This window comes from Bos taurus, chromosome 29, assembly GCF_002263795.3.
Source record: "Bos taurus isolate L1 Dominette 01449 registration number 42190680 breed Hereford chromosome 29, ARS-UCD2.0, whole genome shotgun sequence".
NCBI lineage: Eukaryota > Metazoa > Chordata > Mammalia > Artiodactyla > Bovidae > Bos > Bos taurus.
In genome coordinates, this window is record NC_037356.1 from 28,910,916 (window position 1) to 28,927,570 (window position 16,655).

Consider the following 16,655-nt stretch of genomic DNA (forward strand, 5'->3'; position numbering starts at 1 on the left):
ATGAGGGAAGGGATGGGAGTATCCAACAAGAAATTTCATCATCAATAGATGCCTTAAGTAAACTCTGGTATATGCTATCTATGCCATGTCAAACAGCTTCATAAAAAAAGATAGATGTGTATGTATACAAGACATACTTATCAATGAAGAAAGGAGGCTGTGGAACTTAATATATTAATTTTAAAAGAGTAAATAATAAATGTTAATATTCATAGAAAAGAATCTGGAAGAATGTGCATGAAACTTAAAAGCAGTTACCTCTGAGTATGAGGCCCCAGGTCATGTTCTCTTCAGCATCGTATTGCTATAAGGTCCAGATTTTTTCCATGAACATGTATTACTCTTTTTTTCCACTGGATACAATAATCTTTGCACTTAATTTCATTTTTTTAACTTTTTTACTTTATATTGGGGTATAGCCAGTTATCAGTGTAATGTGATAGTTTCAGACGGACAGGGAAGGGACTCAGCCATATATATACCTGTATCCATTCTCCCCCAATCTCCCCTCCCATCCAGGCTGCCACAAAACATTGAGCAGAGTTCCTTGGGCTGTAAGTAGGTCCTTGTTAGTTATCCAGTTTAAATATAGCAGTGTGTACATGTATTGCTTTTTGCAAGTGAAGAAAACACTGAAGATCAACTGGCCCTGATGACTGAGGTCAGGAGGCAACTTGACAATTGAGAGACTTCCCAGTCCATTCCGAGGTCCTATTCTCCATTGATTACCTTAACAAGCTGCAAATCAAGGTCATGGAAAGTGAAAGTCGCGCAGTCGTGTCCAACTCTTTGCGACCCTATGGACTGTAGCCTGCCAGGCTCCTCTGTCCATGGAATTTTCTAGGCCAGAATACTGGAGTGGGTAGCCGCTCTCTTTTCCAGGGGATCTTTCCAACCCAGGGATCAAACCCAGGGTTCCCACACCGAAGGCGGATTCTTTACCATCTGAGCCACCAGGGAAGCCCACTTGACTCCAAAACTCAGGAGGGGGTAAGAGACAGAGGCTGACGTTGGCATGAGTCCATGGCTAGGCCCAGAAAAAGACTGGACCTCAGGCCATTCAGGCGATGGTTTGTTTTCTTTCTTCTGCATTTTTAGACATGGATTCATTTCAACATAACAGGCTGAAAATACGTTGCAGCTGGGCATGTGAAGACTAAAATAAATGCTGCCCACCAAGAAGATAGCAATAAAAATACAATAATTGCACTCAGCCCAGCCAACATGTGACTCAGGTGGTCTCCAAAATCCAAAATTTATAAGAATTGTCCAGTCCCCAGAGTCAGTCTTGGGCTTATGTTCTTGACTCAGGAGTTGGGAAAAGAAGAATTACTGTTTACAAACCCATACACAGATGTGCCAAAAAAGAGAGCTCTCATAACATACAGGGAAGTTGGTATTCAGGGAAGTTGGCAGCTTTTTTTAAAAAGAATAAAATATTGGAATGTGGTATGTCTATACGACAGAAGAGAGAGCCATAAAAAGAATGTTAACCAAATGTTAACTGATGTGACTAAAATCATGATATGAAATTTAATAGCCTGTGTAATCCCAACTATATGGGAAAGACATAAAATACTATGCTTGAAAAACACCATATAGTAACCACAGTGAAGGGAGGAAGAAGCTATTTATTTCCCTTTATTCACATTTCTGTTTCCAAAGTATTCTAAATGATGGATATACTCTAGCCCTAATTTTTTAAATGAACTTCAAAGTGTACACAAACCACTGTTTCTTGATTAAAATGAAAGGATTTCACACTAAATTTCTGAATGGGGATCTGTAATAAATTTATAGCTCTTTATTTTTCAAAAAACAGCATGATAGAGTGCTCTACATATATCAACCTTCATAATTTGTCCAAATTATTTTCCAAATGCTTGCTGCTTGTGAAAACACCAACACCTATAAATGTCAGCTCATTTCTATCTGCTCCCATTAAAAAAAAATCTTAGTGCATATTTATGCAAATAAAAGAGCTTCAGATGAGTTAAGAGGAAGCTGATGCACTTTGAATTTAAACTTCCAGGTTCTCAAGGACGTGGTGTCTATTGATGGAGGCAAGATTTCCATTTATCAGAAATGTCTTCTTTCGTTCTCCAAAATGATAAAAATGAAATCTTTGGACACCTTAAGCAATGGGCCCAGGAGGTATCTATCTTCTTCAGCCAAATAGATGAAGACCCCCTTCCCTCCCCTTAGGCATCAAAAAGCCCTACGGCGGCCCATTCCCTCTGAGGCAGCACAGCAACGGCGGGCATCCCGTTAGTGTGTTACTCAATGCAGAGCACGGTTGCCAGGGTGATGGATGGCCTTGTGATTTACTGAGCCCTTCCTCACATCTCAGCCTAGGATTTTTCTCTTCCTAAAAAATCAAGCTGGCACTGATGGCTAATACCCTGTGGCCCCAGCCCTTTGGGGGCTGTAGTGTCTGATGGGTATCAAGAGATTTTGCCTAAAAAGGCTCTCCATCACAGGCTGTTTTCCCCAACCACTCTGAATGCTTGCTAATATTACTTGACAATAGAGTCAGGGCCTGGGAGGAAAACCAGAATCTATTCTCTCCCATCAGCCTTACCCCACCCAAGAAACCTTGCTTCTCATTAAATACAGTCAGTCCCTTAGAAGGAGCTCCCTGCTTTGGGAACACAAGGCAACCTCAAACTGCAGGCAAGGCGGAGAGCGCATGGCCTTGAGACCTGTGGGTGAACCACAGAAAGTTCCCCTGCTCAACCTCCTCCATCAGCTTGTCTTTTCTGGCAAGTCTCTTCCCTTCCAGGAACCAGGAAAAGACAAAGCAGCTCCTAGTATCACTGAAGAGCTCTTTAATTCTGTCCCATGGAGGGGACATGATGCAATGGTGTGGAGCACATTTTGATCCATTGAAACTGCACTATATTTAAAATAGATATTTAAAATAGATAACCAACAAGGTCCTATTGTATAGCACAGGGAACTCTGCTCAATATTCTGTAACAACCTAACTGGGAAAAGAATTTGAAAAGAACAGATGCATGTACATGAATAACTGAATCACTCTGTTGTATATTTGAAATTAACACAATATTGTTAATCAACTGTATTCCAATATAAAATAAAAGTTAAAGGTGGGGATGGGAGGGAAACTCAGGAAGGAGAGGATATATATATATACACACAAACACACACACACACATATATAGTTATGAGTTATTCACATTGTTGCATGGTAGAAACCAATACATTTTAAAGCAATTATCTTCCAATTAAAAATAATAATAGTAACAAAAATAAAAAAGAAATTGCCCTGGGGAAACCTCAGACCCGAGACACCAAGGGTATAACTCACAGGGCAAGAGGGACAGAAATGAGCAGTTGATCTGGCTGAGAATGGGAGGAACTCACTGTTAGTCAGCATCTGGAGGTCTTCCACTGACGGGGGCGAGGCCTTCTTCTCGTAAGGGATGACTGTGTTCAGGTACTAGGAGACAAACAGGGCATGCTGCACGTGAGACAGAAGCCCCATTCCCGGGGCCGAGATAGGGGTCGACAACTTGCACAGGAACTGGGTTTTTCTCTAAAACACACGCGCTCCATCAAATCTGATGTTCTCAACAACATACATGACAATGTGCACACCATTGTTTCAGGATTTCCCCCCATCTTTGGAAAATGTCTCTTAAAGGAAGACTTTATCATAATTAAGATTTATACAATTCTCACAAAACAGTAGGATACAAATTCTGAGTTCCCATAGACTATGAACCAGGAGACACTGGAACATATCTGGGGACATAAAGCAGAGTGCAAAAATGCCATGGTCTAAAGGTACTGAAATCAACAGAGTCTTTTCTATCATCATGGGATGTTAGAAATCAATATCAAAAGATATTTGAAAATAACCCCCATATTTTGGTTCATGGTGCTTTTCATGTCTACTATATCCTTCTACTTTTCTGTCTATTTATTCTATTAATTTTTGAGAGTTTGATATTGAAACTCCAACTAAAAATCTTAATTTATCTACTTAAAAAATAATTATAATATATAGTGGAACTATATGTAACTTCAGAGAAGGCAATGGCAACCCACTCCAGTACTCTTGCCTGGAAAATCCCATGGACGGAGGAGCCTGGAAGGCTGCAGTCCATGGGGTTGCTAGGGAGTCGGACATGACTCAGCAACTTCACTTTCACTTTTCACTTTTATGCACTGGAGAACGAAATGGCAACCCACTCCAGTGTTCTTGCCTGGAGAATCCCAGGAATGGGGGAGCCTGGTGGGCTGCCATCTCTGGGGTCGCATAGAGTCAGACACGACTGAAGCGACTTAGTAGTAGTAGTAGTATATGTAACTTTGTTCTGTATTTTCCAGGTCTCCTGTAAATATGTTACCATACTTTCGTAATTTAAAAAAATAAAAAAGAAAGTACAATTCCCTCCCACCAAAATAAGACTTGATCATATTAGCCAGGAAAAGGGTCCCTCCAACTAACAAAGTCTTCTTTTAACACTAGAAACTTTATTTATTTAGGAATACTGGTGAGCTTTTGGTCCTCCAGGCTAAAAGCAGAGAACATTTTACGGGCGTATGATATTTTCTTCTCCTCTGCAGTGCAACTAGAGAATGAATGCTTTCTCTTTTGTCAAAATGACTAGTGAGAAAACCTCAACCCTGCCCAGGATCTGGGATGTTGGTTTTGCTCCCTCTGGTGGAGATGAGGTGCTCCTACAACAAAATCATCTTACTGCCCAGGGCGCTATCCAAAAGCACTGGCCAGAGGGACCTGGAAGGTCCTGAGGGAGCCTGACATCACGATTGAGAAAAGCTCTAAAGCACGAGGCTTGTGTTTTAGCCGTGGCCTTGCCACTAGCAGTGTGGCCTGGGGGAAATTGCCTAATCTCTCTGAGCCTTCGTTCTACCTCTGTGAACTCAGGGGACCAAGTTACATGTTCATAAAATCTCTTCCAGGGAGAGCTCCAGGAGACAGTGAAGGACAGGGAAGACTGGTATGCTGCAGTGCATGGGGTCGCAAAGAGTCAGACACGACTGAGCGACTGAACAACAACAACAACAATCTCTTCCCAGCCTGTAGCTCCAGAATTCGAATACTTAGGATTCAGTCACAAATAGGCCTAAAACATACAGTTTTGTGCACGATCTCAAAGATGTCTTTGGACATACCAACTTTCTCTGTTAGACTATGCACTCCATGAGGGCAGGACCAGGACTCATTCATCTCTGTACTGCTTAGGGGCCTAGCAACAGAGCTCAGCACATGGCAGGCACCAGATAGCCAGAAATGCAAACCATTTCTCAGGGAAGTAATTGATTAAGTGAAGCCAAACTGGAGACCCCGCAGTGTGGGTTACAGTCAGCAAGGCAGCTGAAGAGGCAGTCTTGGTGGGACTGGCTCCGCTAGGAGGCCAGTGTGCTTGCTAAGTTGCTTCAGTCGTGTCTGACTCTGTGCAACCCTACAGACTTTAGCCCGCCAGGCTCCTCTGTCCACGGGATTTCCCAAGCAAGAATATGGAGTAGGTTGCCATGTTCTCCTCCAGGGGATCTTCCCAACACAGGGATCAAACCTGCATCTCTTGATCTCTTGTGACTCCTGCATTGCAGGAAGATTCTTTACCACTGAGCCACCAGGGAAGCCCAGTGTGGTAAAGCTAATTAAGCTCTTGGACAGCATCTTTCATGAAGCAGGTTCTCCCTTAACGCATTTTGTTCTGAAAGCAACTGAACTCACAGGTCTACAAGGAGTGTTGAGTTTTCACCATGGCCTCTAATACAAAAGTTCAAAAAACCATTTGCCTTTAAAAAGACACATTCTGCTTCTCCTTCGAATGGAAGACCCTAATGGAAGAAATTGTTAGGACATCCTCCCACGCCCTCAATCTTCCCCCATGCTGGGATAATTCTAGTGTATCCCCATCCCCCACTCTGTTGAGGAGACCGAGTGGCAAGAGCCTGGGAAGGAAACTGGGAGCAGAGAGACAGGCCGTACCTGCTTATCACTTCCCGAGGGGCCGAAAGTCTGGCGGATGCCACTCTGCAGGATGTTGGAGATGCCTTCCATGCTGAAGCGCTGGGGGAGGACAGCAAGACTCAGAAGGGCAAGTCTTCCCTAAGCTACCCAGACCTGTCAGTTTCTACACCAACCCAGATCAGGGCCCTGGGGTTTTATATCTAGAAAGTAAAGACCTGGGCCAAAATTTTTGCAAAGCACCTCAGCCTGTGCTTTGCAAGAAGAAATAGCAGCATCTCAAAGTCTCTTATCTGAGTAAGTCCCTTGGGTGATAAGACCCAACCCCAGCACCCCCCCACCTCTCCCAGGTACTCCTGGATTTCCTCATTTCAGCCTCTGTATGTAAATAGAAAAATAAAGCAGCACAGGGAAACTTGGACAGATGACGATGAAAATGTCTCAGGGAAGAAAACAAAATGCCTAGTCATTGGGAAGGATGGATGTGAAGCACCTGTCCTCATCCAGGAAGCTTTCTCCAAAATGCACATGCCCAAGGCCCCATTCAGTAGCTCTCGGGGAGAACTCAGAAATAGGTATTTTGAGAAATCTCCTTAGATGATTCTGCTGAGCCTCCCTGATTGAAAACCACTGGTTGGAAGAATCTGGTCACTATAACAAGGTGTCATAATTTTCAATCCTGAAACACCCCAATGACCTCCTATAGAGATGAGTCAGAGCTATAAATTGCTGGTAACAGGGACTCTGAACCCAGAGTCCCAGGGCACAACTCCACTCAGTCTTAAATACCGTCACCCCACTTCCTAGAGTCTTGCCTATTAAAGCACATAGCTGTACTTATTTCTCTTCTAGAGTTATAGCCTGTCTCCTTCAATTAGACCAGGCATCCTCTGGGGGCACAGAGGAGATGGGTGGGCTCTTCTCCCTCTCGTGGCCTCACTGTCTGCCCGGGGTTCCTGCCCAGTCATGGCTCAGGACAGGTCTGTCTGGGGCCACAGCTGGTCTGGTCCCGGGACCCGCAATGGGGACCCCAGAAGCTGGACACCTCTGGTCCTCGTGCCGGGCTGTCCTCTTACCTTGAGAGGCATCTGGCTTCCCTTGTCTATCCGGCTGCTCTGCAGGCTCAGCCCTTTCTCTTTCCGCCTCTTCTTCATCAGTTCTCGCTGCTCCTTCTGCTTGTTCTGCACCTCAATGAGCACCGTGATGAAGGAGTTCTTCACTTCCTTCTCGAATTCCAGCTCATCCCGGCGGGCCAGCTGCTGCACCAGCTCCTCCGAGAAGTCTCGGATGGCTCCCTCTACTTGATCCAGGAGCTCCATCAGCTCAGACCCAGACATGTGCCTCAGGCCTGCAGGGGAAGACCATCCTGCAGGGTCACTGCCTCCAGCCCACGGGAGAGGCTCCCGGGGCCCGGAAGGACCTGCACGATTCAGGCACATGCCAGAGGGGAGGACCAGTTATGGACTGTGAAAGAAAACATCATCTCGGGAAAACAAAGGGGAGAGAAAAACCAACCCCAGGGGAGACCTGTGGACTCTGTCCACAAAAATGCAGGCGGACACACATGTGACATTTGATCGCTTGATTGGTCTCCCTAGTTTTCCTCTGTCTCTATAATATTCCTCAGGCTTCCTAGATGGTGCCAGTGGTAAAGAATCCACCTGCCAATGCAGGAGACACAAGAGAGGCTGGTTTGACCCCTGGGTGAGGAAGATCCCCTGGAGTAGAAAATGGCAACTCACTCTGGTATTCTTGCCTGGAAAATTCCACGGATAGAGGAGTCTGCCGGGCTACTGTCTATGGGGCCGTAGAAAGTCGGACACGACTGAGCGACTGAGCACATATAATATTTCTCACGTGAAATGGGTCAAGAATTGGGAAAGGGGGACATGAAGATTTTGACATCTGTGTCGCAGAGCAATAGAGAGGTGGTGTCTGTTCCCAAGACCTGATCAAGAGAGAGCCAACAGCAAAACAGGCAGAGTCATCTGAGGCCTCTCTACACTGACTGTCCTGCGTCACAGCATACGTGTCCAAAAATACGTGAGACATGCAAAGACAGGCAACACACATGGGAAAATGAAGCCTGGCCTGTTGGCACCGAGTCTACTGCTACTGTTAGAGAAAAGAAAAACATGGGAGAACAGAACACAGATCACTTTATTTTAAATTCTTATCCCCTCAGACTTCTTCATTTAAAGTAGATCCGGGAGCATCTTTTCGAATGTATTCCTTTCTAATGGCATCTTTTGTTTCTTCTACATCAGAATCCATTCTCCTCTCTCTTTGCGTTCCCTGCTCTGCCCGGGGTATTTGCTGACTTACTTCAACCTTCTCCTTCAATTCACTCTTTGGAGTTGTCCTCCTCCTTCTGTTTTTGCCATTTAACTCTGCGTTTCAGCTGTTTTCCCCAGTCTTTCACTGAGCAGTTCTCTGTATGGGACCTTTGTGTGGCGGAGAATGGCCTGATTGGAGCCGCTGTGAATGCAGTGCTGGGGCCAAATCCATGGCTCCCAACAGATTCTTTCTGCTAACATCGCCCTGCTTCCACTCTCTGGAGCCACGGTCTTACTTATAGGACTCGGTCCCTCAGGTCACGCCTCTGTTTTCGCCACTATTCTCATCAGAGTTTGGACTTTTATACCCTAACCATCCCGCCTTCCCTCTCTGTCGTTTGTTAAGTCCCGCTACCCCCGTGCAAATCCACTCCCAGGGAACGTGGCCCTTCAGGCAGCATGGTTACCATTATCCCTGCAGACTGATAAGCTTATACCCGTTTTTGCCACTGGTGTTACATCTTTTAATTTCATGCTTCATCTGCCTCTTTGTTTGCAGGATCATAATTACTACAAACCTGTGTCAGAGAGTTAATACGATATGCAGATTAAGAGTGTGGACTCTGCAGCTAACCTGCCTGCCTTCAAATTTTGGCTCCACCCCTTATGACCTGAAGGTGGTGTAGGGGCAAATATGCATTAAAAATAAGAGGCTTGGGGCTTCGTTGGTGGTTCAGCAGTTAAAACTCCATGCTCCATTGTTGGGGGTGTGATTCAATCCCTGGTTGGGGAACTAAGATCCCACGTGCCACATGATGGGGAAAAAAAAAAGAGGCTTGATTCTCCCTGTTGAAAATGAGGGAAGAGACTTCCCCCCTCCCTTCCTTTTCTTCCAGAATCTCCTTCTCTGTCCTTTTCAAATGTGTGTCATTCATTTTCATGGCTAAATACACCTCCTGCCAGTCTCAGGACTCAGGAATGTTTCCTCAAGGATGTGGGAGCCACTGCTTTGAAAAGTCATCACCAAGAAACAAAACAGGGGCCTCACTCGTCACCTGACTCCAAATGGCAAAACTTCCTCAATGTAATGGGTTGTGCCCAATTGCCTGTAGGTAAAGGTGAGATTTCTTTCTGGTTTCGCAAGCCCTTTGGTGGATGACTGTGATAAGGAGATCAAACCAGTCAATTCTAGAGGAAATTAGTGCTGAATATTCATTGGAAGGTCTGATGCTGAAGCTGAAGCTCCAATACTTTGGCCACCTGATGCAAAGAACTGACTCACTAGAAAAGACCCTGATGCTGAGAAAGATTGAATGCAGGAGGAGAAAGGGACGACAGAGGATGAGATGGTTGGAAGGCGTCACCAACTCAGTGGACATGAGTCTGAGCAAGTTCCAGGAGTTGGTGATGGACAGGAAAGCCTGGCAGACTGCAGTTCATGTCGCAGAGTTGGATACAGCTGAACTGATTGAACTGTGATATGCACCATATTCTGGCTTAATGCTTATTCGATAATAAAATTGTTTCCTTTCTCCTTTACTGTGAAAAGGTTTCTCGGGTGGGGAGGAGATATTATTTTTAAATCATATTTCCCCGACAATGGCCTCAAACAAGTCACTTACTCGTCCAGAAACTCAGTTAGCTCAGTCCTAATGGGGTTGCTACAGGCATGAAATGAGATTATGCGTACAAAGCTTTAGAACAGGCTTTGGCACTCCAAAGCTCTCTAAATATATAAGCTATTATTATCATCACTGTTTGTAGATTTTTTTCATTGACTTTATGGTAGTATCAAGTGGGGTTTTCGGGGGGTGCTCTGTGCAGCATGTGGGACCGTAGTGCCCCAACCAGGAATTGAACCTACACCCTCTGTGTTGGAACTGCAGTCTTAACCACTGGACTGCCAGGGAAGCCCACCAGGGAAGCATCATTTGGAATAGTGAGTTCAGATTTCCTCTACTTGTTCTTTGGTTCATTTTACCATTTTAATTTTGCTCGATTGCCTCCTCCCCACCCTCTGTGATGCGAACTTCTCTACTGATATACAGTAAGAACAGTGACGTCAACTCCCTAGATCCTGAGGCTCTATTAGTGACACGTGAAGCTCATGCCCTACCCAGCAGAGCTGAGTTCATCCTTCACGAGTCCACCCCCAGGACCCTCACCTTCGTAGGACCAGTTGTTGTTGAAGGTCTGGGTCAAGGCCTGCATCTCCTGCAGGAGGACCGAGTCCGCCTGGGAGGAGGTTTCTCCCCCATCCTCCTCTTCCAGGACCTCCTCTTCCTCTTCAGGGTCGGGGGAATTCTGCATCATTTCCTCAATCTCTTCAATCACCTGAGGAGGGTACACAAGACAGCACTCACTCTTCTCTGCTGCAGGAATATCTCAGCATGAAGGATGATCAATGAAGGATGTGCCTAATTTTCTTTGTAAAATTCCTAAAGCAATATTGTTACTTAATAAATATTGAATAATAATAAAAATAGATCTGACTGAAGGCTTGCAAACATTCTCCCTTTAATACAAAGCCCTCTTTAACGTCAAACCTCTTCCAAGAACACCATTTAGATGAGTGCTTTATTGGAAATAAACTGCTCTTTCAGGAACCAAAGCAGAGCTGCCTGGAAGGGAACATTTACTTCAATTTGCTGAGCACTTTCTTCCTGAGTGGGAGAATATTTCATCCACCCAACTCGAACACAAAATCCAGTCCATTCATTGTGATGATGCTTATGACCGGAAATGGCCGTGTTCCTAGGACAGCTCAAACTCATGTACTGCTTTTCACATAGAAGAAAAGACCTCTACCTCCAGAATTCACCAGGACAAGAACAAAAGCTGACCAACAAGTGCAAATCAAGACAAATAATAATAGAAAAAGTAGGGTCTGGACAGCAGAAAATAGGTAAGAAACTCAGCTATAATCTAGACTATTGTAGGGGACTGGTTCTAGAAGATGAGAGTAAAATTAGGTAACTGCCAAAAGGGAAAAGTGTGAACTATTGAACAATGCACAAGACTTTGGACACTAATTGTTCACACATGAAGAAAAGGGAATGAGCAAAGGCTGCTTCTTTGGAAGGAGCCATTGATGAGTCTGGTCAGAACAGGGCATCTGTATATTTGTTCTCGATGCTGTGATGGGCTCCGGCTCCAAGGCCACTGGTCACTGAAGTGGGTTCCTTTATGTTAGGCTGGACCAAAGATAAAGGTGCTTAGAGTTCCCTCCTTTGGAATAATTTCCATTTTATTCCAAAGCTTCCCCATCTCCACTCACAAATGTAGGGATACTTAAGCCGTTCATGGAATACAAGCAAATGACATGACCCCTCTTTGGAATTTTATGGCAGAGTTCCTCTTTCCCTCGAAGTCGTTATCATTGAATTTGGATCACTGAACTGCATTTCTTCTCGAAATTCACAAGAATAAATGCTAGTACCTCTTCTTTTCAATCCAGTTCCCTTTAATCTCTTGATCCTTATCTGTTTATATCCCACCCTTTACCACAGATATGAAAGAGTTCCTTTTACTGAAAAGCACTTTCTGGCACCAAAGGCTCCTGGTAGAGCTTTTTCAGAATCGCTCTGTAAAAATGCTTGAAAGGTGCCTGCTCAAAGCAAGTGCCCATAAATAGTTGTTGACTGAAAGGTTGAATGAGGAATCCAGAGATCCAGGAGTATTCTCCCTAAGTAACAAGTTATTAAAACCAAAATGTAAGTAAGTCAATAAAACGTGAAGCATATCTTTTTTTTTTTTTTTTACCAAATGAGTGTTTCTAAGACTCTTTTAGGAAGGTTCAACATTTTCAATGTTTTATGAAATATGAGAAAATATCCATCACTTGAAAGCCTCATCTGTCATTTCTATTCTCGTGAGAACAAGGATTTAGGACCCTTGTTTAAGTATCTTGACACCAAGTACAATGAGTTGCAATAAAAAGGCAATAAAAAGGTTTACTGCCTCCAGGAAATGGAGGCAGTAAATGCTGGGCCCCTCTCTGGCTGTTACCAAACACGGACCCCACCCGACACACATGTCAGGAGTTACATTCCCATTTATTGCAGGTGGGTAAACTGAGTCTTAAAGAGACATGCAATCCCTTATCAAACACACTCTCAGTCAGGACATAGCCACCACAAGACCACACATTTTTCTGTCACCTTAAAGGGATGTGGCAAGTGCGTACTCAAACTTTTTCTCTATCAAAAGAACTAAAAGTCCCAAGAACCAAGACATATTCATACCTGATCTGCTGTGAGTAGAGGCTCCTCAGTGATTCCAGAATCGTGTTCACTCTTCTCATTGAACTCTTCCTCTTCTTTCTCATGGATCTGAAAGGGGTAAAGAAGGGGGATGGAATTTTGATTGACCATCAGCAGAACTAGGATTCTCTCCAGTCTCTAGAACAGATGGCACTGGCAGAGACCACCCTGGCTATCCACTGTGTAAAGAGAGAATCTGAGAGGTGTGCAGAGTTTCATTCAATTCCAAGAATACTCTGTCCATACAGCATACATCACTGGGTCCAACATGGTCAGAAAAAGACAGTAAGGCATGTGTAGCCAGCACCATTCTCACCCAAGGGAAGAAGTATAGTTGTTTAACCCATAGACAGGTCACCTTCAGGTGAACAAGGAACCTTCTCAAGGTGAATAATAATGGCAACCAACTCCTGCAGCAAAGGCACATCTGTTTATATAAGGACTTTCAAATGGGACTCTGTTTCCAGATTTTACTTTAGATGGTGCTTTAGTGGTAAAGAGCCTGCCTGCCAATGAGGAGACATGGATTTGATCCCTGGGTCGGGAAGAGTCCCTGGAGGAGGGCATGGCAATCCACTCCAGTATTCTTGCCTGGAGAATCCCATGGACAGAGGAGCCTGGCGGGCTACAGTCCATAGCGTCACACAGAGTCAGATACAACTGGAGCCACTTAGCATGCAGATATCATAAAGGGTGAGTTGTTCCAGCCCAAATAGTCATGCTTTTAAAATCTGACAAAAAGTCATCGTGTTGGAATCTAGGCATGGTGTCATAGCTGATGAAGGATGAAGGATGTGTCAGAGCTCCACAGGACATGCCATGGAACAACCTGACCACACAAACCAAAGAACAAACTCCAACGGCAATAGAAAATACTGAAATATTTGCACTGTCTCCAAAATTCCATCCCAAGCAAGACTGAAAGTCAACAACCATCGAGGTTCTAGATGTTGAAGCCCGGCAAGGTATTCACAACGTGTTTGACTTTACTATCTGTGTCCCAAGAGGCCTGGTACTGCTGGTCAAATCCTGCACAAATAAGCACAAAGCTGGGAAAGACTGCAGGCAGGAGGAGAAGGGGGGAGACAGAGGATGAAATGATTGGACGGCATCACCAGCTCAATGGACATTAGTTTGAGCAAACTCCGGGAGATAGTGAAGGACAGGGAAGCCTGGAGTGCTGCCGTGGAGTCGCAGTGTAGGACCCGACTGAGTGACTGAACAACTAGCCATTAACAAACTAACAAGCTGTCTGTGTCCAGGAGTCTCATTTGAAAGTCATCTCCAGCCTGGCAAGAAGTGTCTCCAGGAAATCTTTCTGCAGACACCTCTCATCCAGGAATCAATTTCACTTGTACACCAACAGCTGGCATGCTGGTCTGTCTGACTACTGGGGATTACACATTTCCTGTTCTAATTAGCACCCCCAGGAAACACCCCTGTTCCAGTCCAAGCAGTCATGTCAGAGGGAATCCATCCTCAGAAACATCTCCCCGTTTCCTTAAACTCTACCTTGGCAGGCACCCCCAACAATGTATCGCCTTCTATCTACTTTTGCTTAAAACCAGGACTATGTCATAAAAGAACAAAAACAACAATCTCAAAGGCCATCTGCTCTCAACCTGGGTAAGGGGTAGGACAGCGAGGTAATGGGATTATTTGAGGGGCTTTTGTGCCAGATGGTGACATCTATTTCTGCTGTTGAACCCATATGCTCCTTTCTCTGCCAAGCCCACTGCCTGTGGTACATGCCTGCTTCCCACAGCTCCCAGCTGTGTAGAAGGAAACTCCTGTAGGCTTCTTCACAGCTACTCTCTCATGGTAGAACTTTCTTTAGGGCTAGGAAATCCTGTGGTAGGAGTTAGGCTCCTGTTCAGAAAGTTTTATTTTCTTGTTTGGATTATTTTTCATAATAATATATAAGCATCTGACAGCCAGTGTTAGTCAGTCTCTAAACAGAATTTTTGTCCTAGTAAATATATTTTTTAAATGGAATATTTACATTTTCTGAGATATGGCCAATTTTAGCGAGTTTACCTCACTGACTGTTAATACTGCATCTTTCAACTATCCCAGCCCCCTGCCCAAGGTCCTCCCCTGGGCTCCTGGTGAAGGCGGGGAGAGAGTTTTTAGGCATTGACCCTTCTTGCCATTCAGACATTATGGAAGCATGGAAGCTGGGCAGCAGCATGGATGACTCCTAATTAGAGCCTTCTCTTTTCTCTCTGTTGTACAGTGTACTAGTCTGATTTGTCAGGCGTGGGCAAAACAAGATTTGAAATGAATTGTAAGCTTGTGAGGGCTTCCTTGATGACTCAGATAGTAAAAGAATCCATCTGCAATTCAGGAAACCTAGGTTTGATCCCTGGGTCTGGAAGATCTTCTGGAGGAGAGACTAGGAACCCACGCTAGTATTCTTGCCTGGATAATCCCATGGACAGAGGAGCCTAGCGGGCTACAGTCCACAGGGTCACAAAGAGTCAGACATGTGTGAAAGCTACTGAGTTCCTGGTAACATGGGAGCTATACCTAACTCATACGTCCCCAGATCCCATGAAATTTTTGCAGCTTGTTTTATGTCCCTGGATATATTCCAGTGTCTCCTAGTTTACACTGTATGGGAACTTGAATAGAATTTGTATCCTTATTGTGTGAAAATTGAATAAATCTTACTTATGTTGAATTGGTTCACAGTGCTTTTCAAGTCTACTGTATTCTTCTATTTCTCTTATATTCATTCTATTAATTTTTGAGAGTTTGATATTGAAATTCCAATTAAAAATCTTAATTTATTTGCTTAAAAAATAATTTAAGATATAGTGGGACTATATGTAACTTTGTTCTGTATTTTTTGATTTTCCTGTAAACTTTCATATTATACTTTTATATGATATGACATGATAATATGAAAGTGTTATCATATTTTCATAATTTAAAAAATATTTTTAAATTAATAAAAGAGTGAAGTATAACTAAAAATCCATGGCAGAAATAAAATGGAAGACCAGAAGTATTCAATTAACCCAAAAGAAGGCAGAGAAGGTGAAACAGAGGAATACCAACAATAAAAGAAAAACCCAGGTGGAACAAATAGAAATGCAAGATGGTATGCCTAAACACAAACTATTAACATTAAAAGTTAATGAATTAAACACTATGCAAATGAACTAAACACAATAAACTAAAAAGCACAGATCATCATGGTCAGACTAAATATAAAAGAGCCAACTACATATAATCTATAAAAGATATATTTTTAAAGACACAGATGGGTGAAAAGTAAAAGGATTGAAAAATGTTTACCTAACAGCAACAGAAAGCTTTTGTGGTTAAATTCATATCAGACAAAGTAGATTTCAAAACAAGGAGTATTACCAGAGATGAAGGATATTTCAGGGCTTCCCTAGTGGTTCAGGAGTAAAGAATCTACCTGCCAATGCAGGAGACACAGGAAGGTTTGATCCTTGGTCCAGGAGGATCCCACACACCGCAGAGCAACTGAGTCAGTGCGCCACAACTATTGATCCTGTGCTCTAGAGCCCATGCTCTGTAACAGGAGAAGCCACTGCAGTGAGAAGCCCATGCGCCACATACAGAGAATAGCCCCTGCTATCTGCAGCTAAAGAAAACCCCGCACAGCAATGAAGACCCAGCACAGCCAAAAATAGGTAAATAAATAAAATTAAAAGACATATCATAATGATAAAAGGGTCAATCAGGAATATACAACAATAATAAAAGTGTGTGTAATTAATAACAGATCTTCAAAATATGTACAACAAAAACTAACAGAACTAAAGAAACAGACAAATCCATGATTTAATATTAATAATTGGAGATTTTAACACTTCTTTCTTGATGACTGATAAAACAAAGAGACAAAAAAATCAGGATATAGGACAGTCCAACAGCACCATAAACCACCTTAATCCAGTTGACCTGTACAAACATCACAACCGATTGCAAAATAAGCATTCTTCTCAATGGCACACGGTACATTCACCAAGATACAACATACGCTTGGTCATACATCAGTCTCAGTATATTTTAAAAGATTTATTTGTACAGATTTTGTTCTCTGACTAAATTAGAAATCAATGACAAAATGATATCTATAAACATTTTTCTAAGTAACCCATGGGACAAAGA

At 43.5% G+C, this 16,655-nt stretch overlaps 1 protein-coding gene across 8 annotated transcripts in view; it reads right to left on the minus strand.

The window, feature by feature from the left end:
- The window catches only part of FEZ1 (fasciculation and elongation protein zeta 1), a 42,890-nt gene that overhangs the window by 4,226 nt on the left and 22,009 nt on the right, over nt 1-16,655 (minus strand). For all 8 annotated transcript variants that reach the window (XM_059882850.1, NM_001024522.2, XM_059882849.1 and 5 more), the window contains 5 exons: nt 12,489-12,575; nt 10,410-10,578; nt 7,045-7,316; nt 5,990-6,070; nt 3,388-3,463 (listed from right to left, as the gene is read on the minus strand). In XM_059882850.1, the coding sequence (XP_059738833.1) occupies nt 3,388-3,463; nt 5,990-6,070; nt 7,045-7,316; nt 10,410-10,578; nt 12,489-12,575 (685 nt within the window). The remainder of the gene's footprint in view (nt 1-3,387; nt 3,464-5,989; nt 6,071-7,044; nt 7,317-10,409; nt 10,579-12,488; nt 12,576-16,655) is intronic.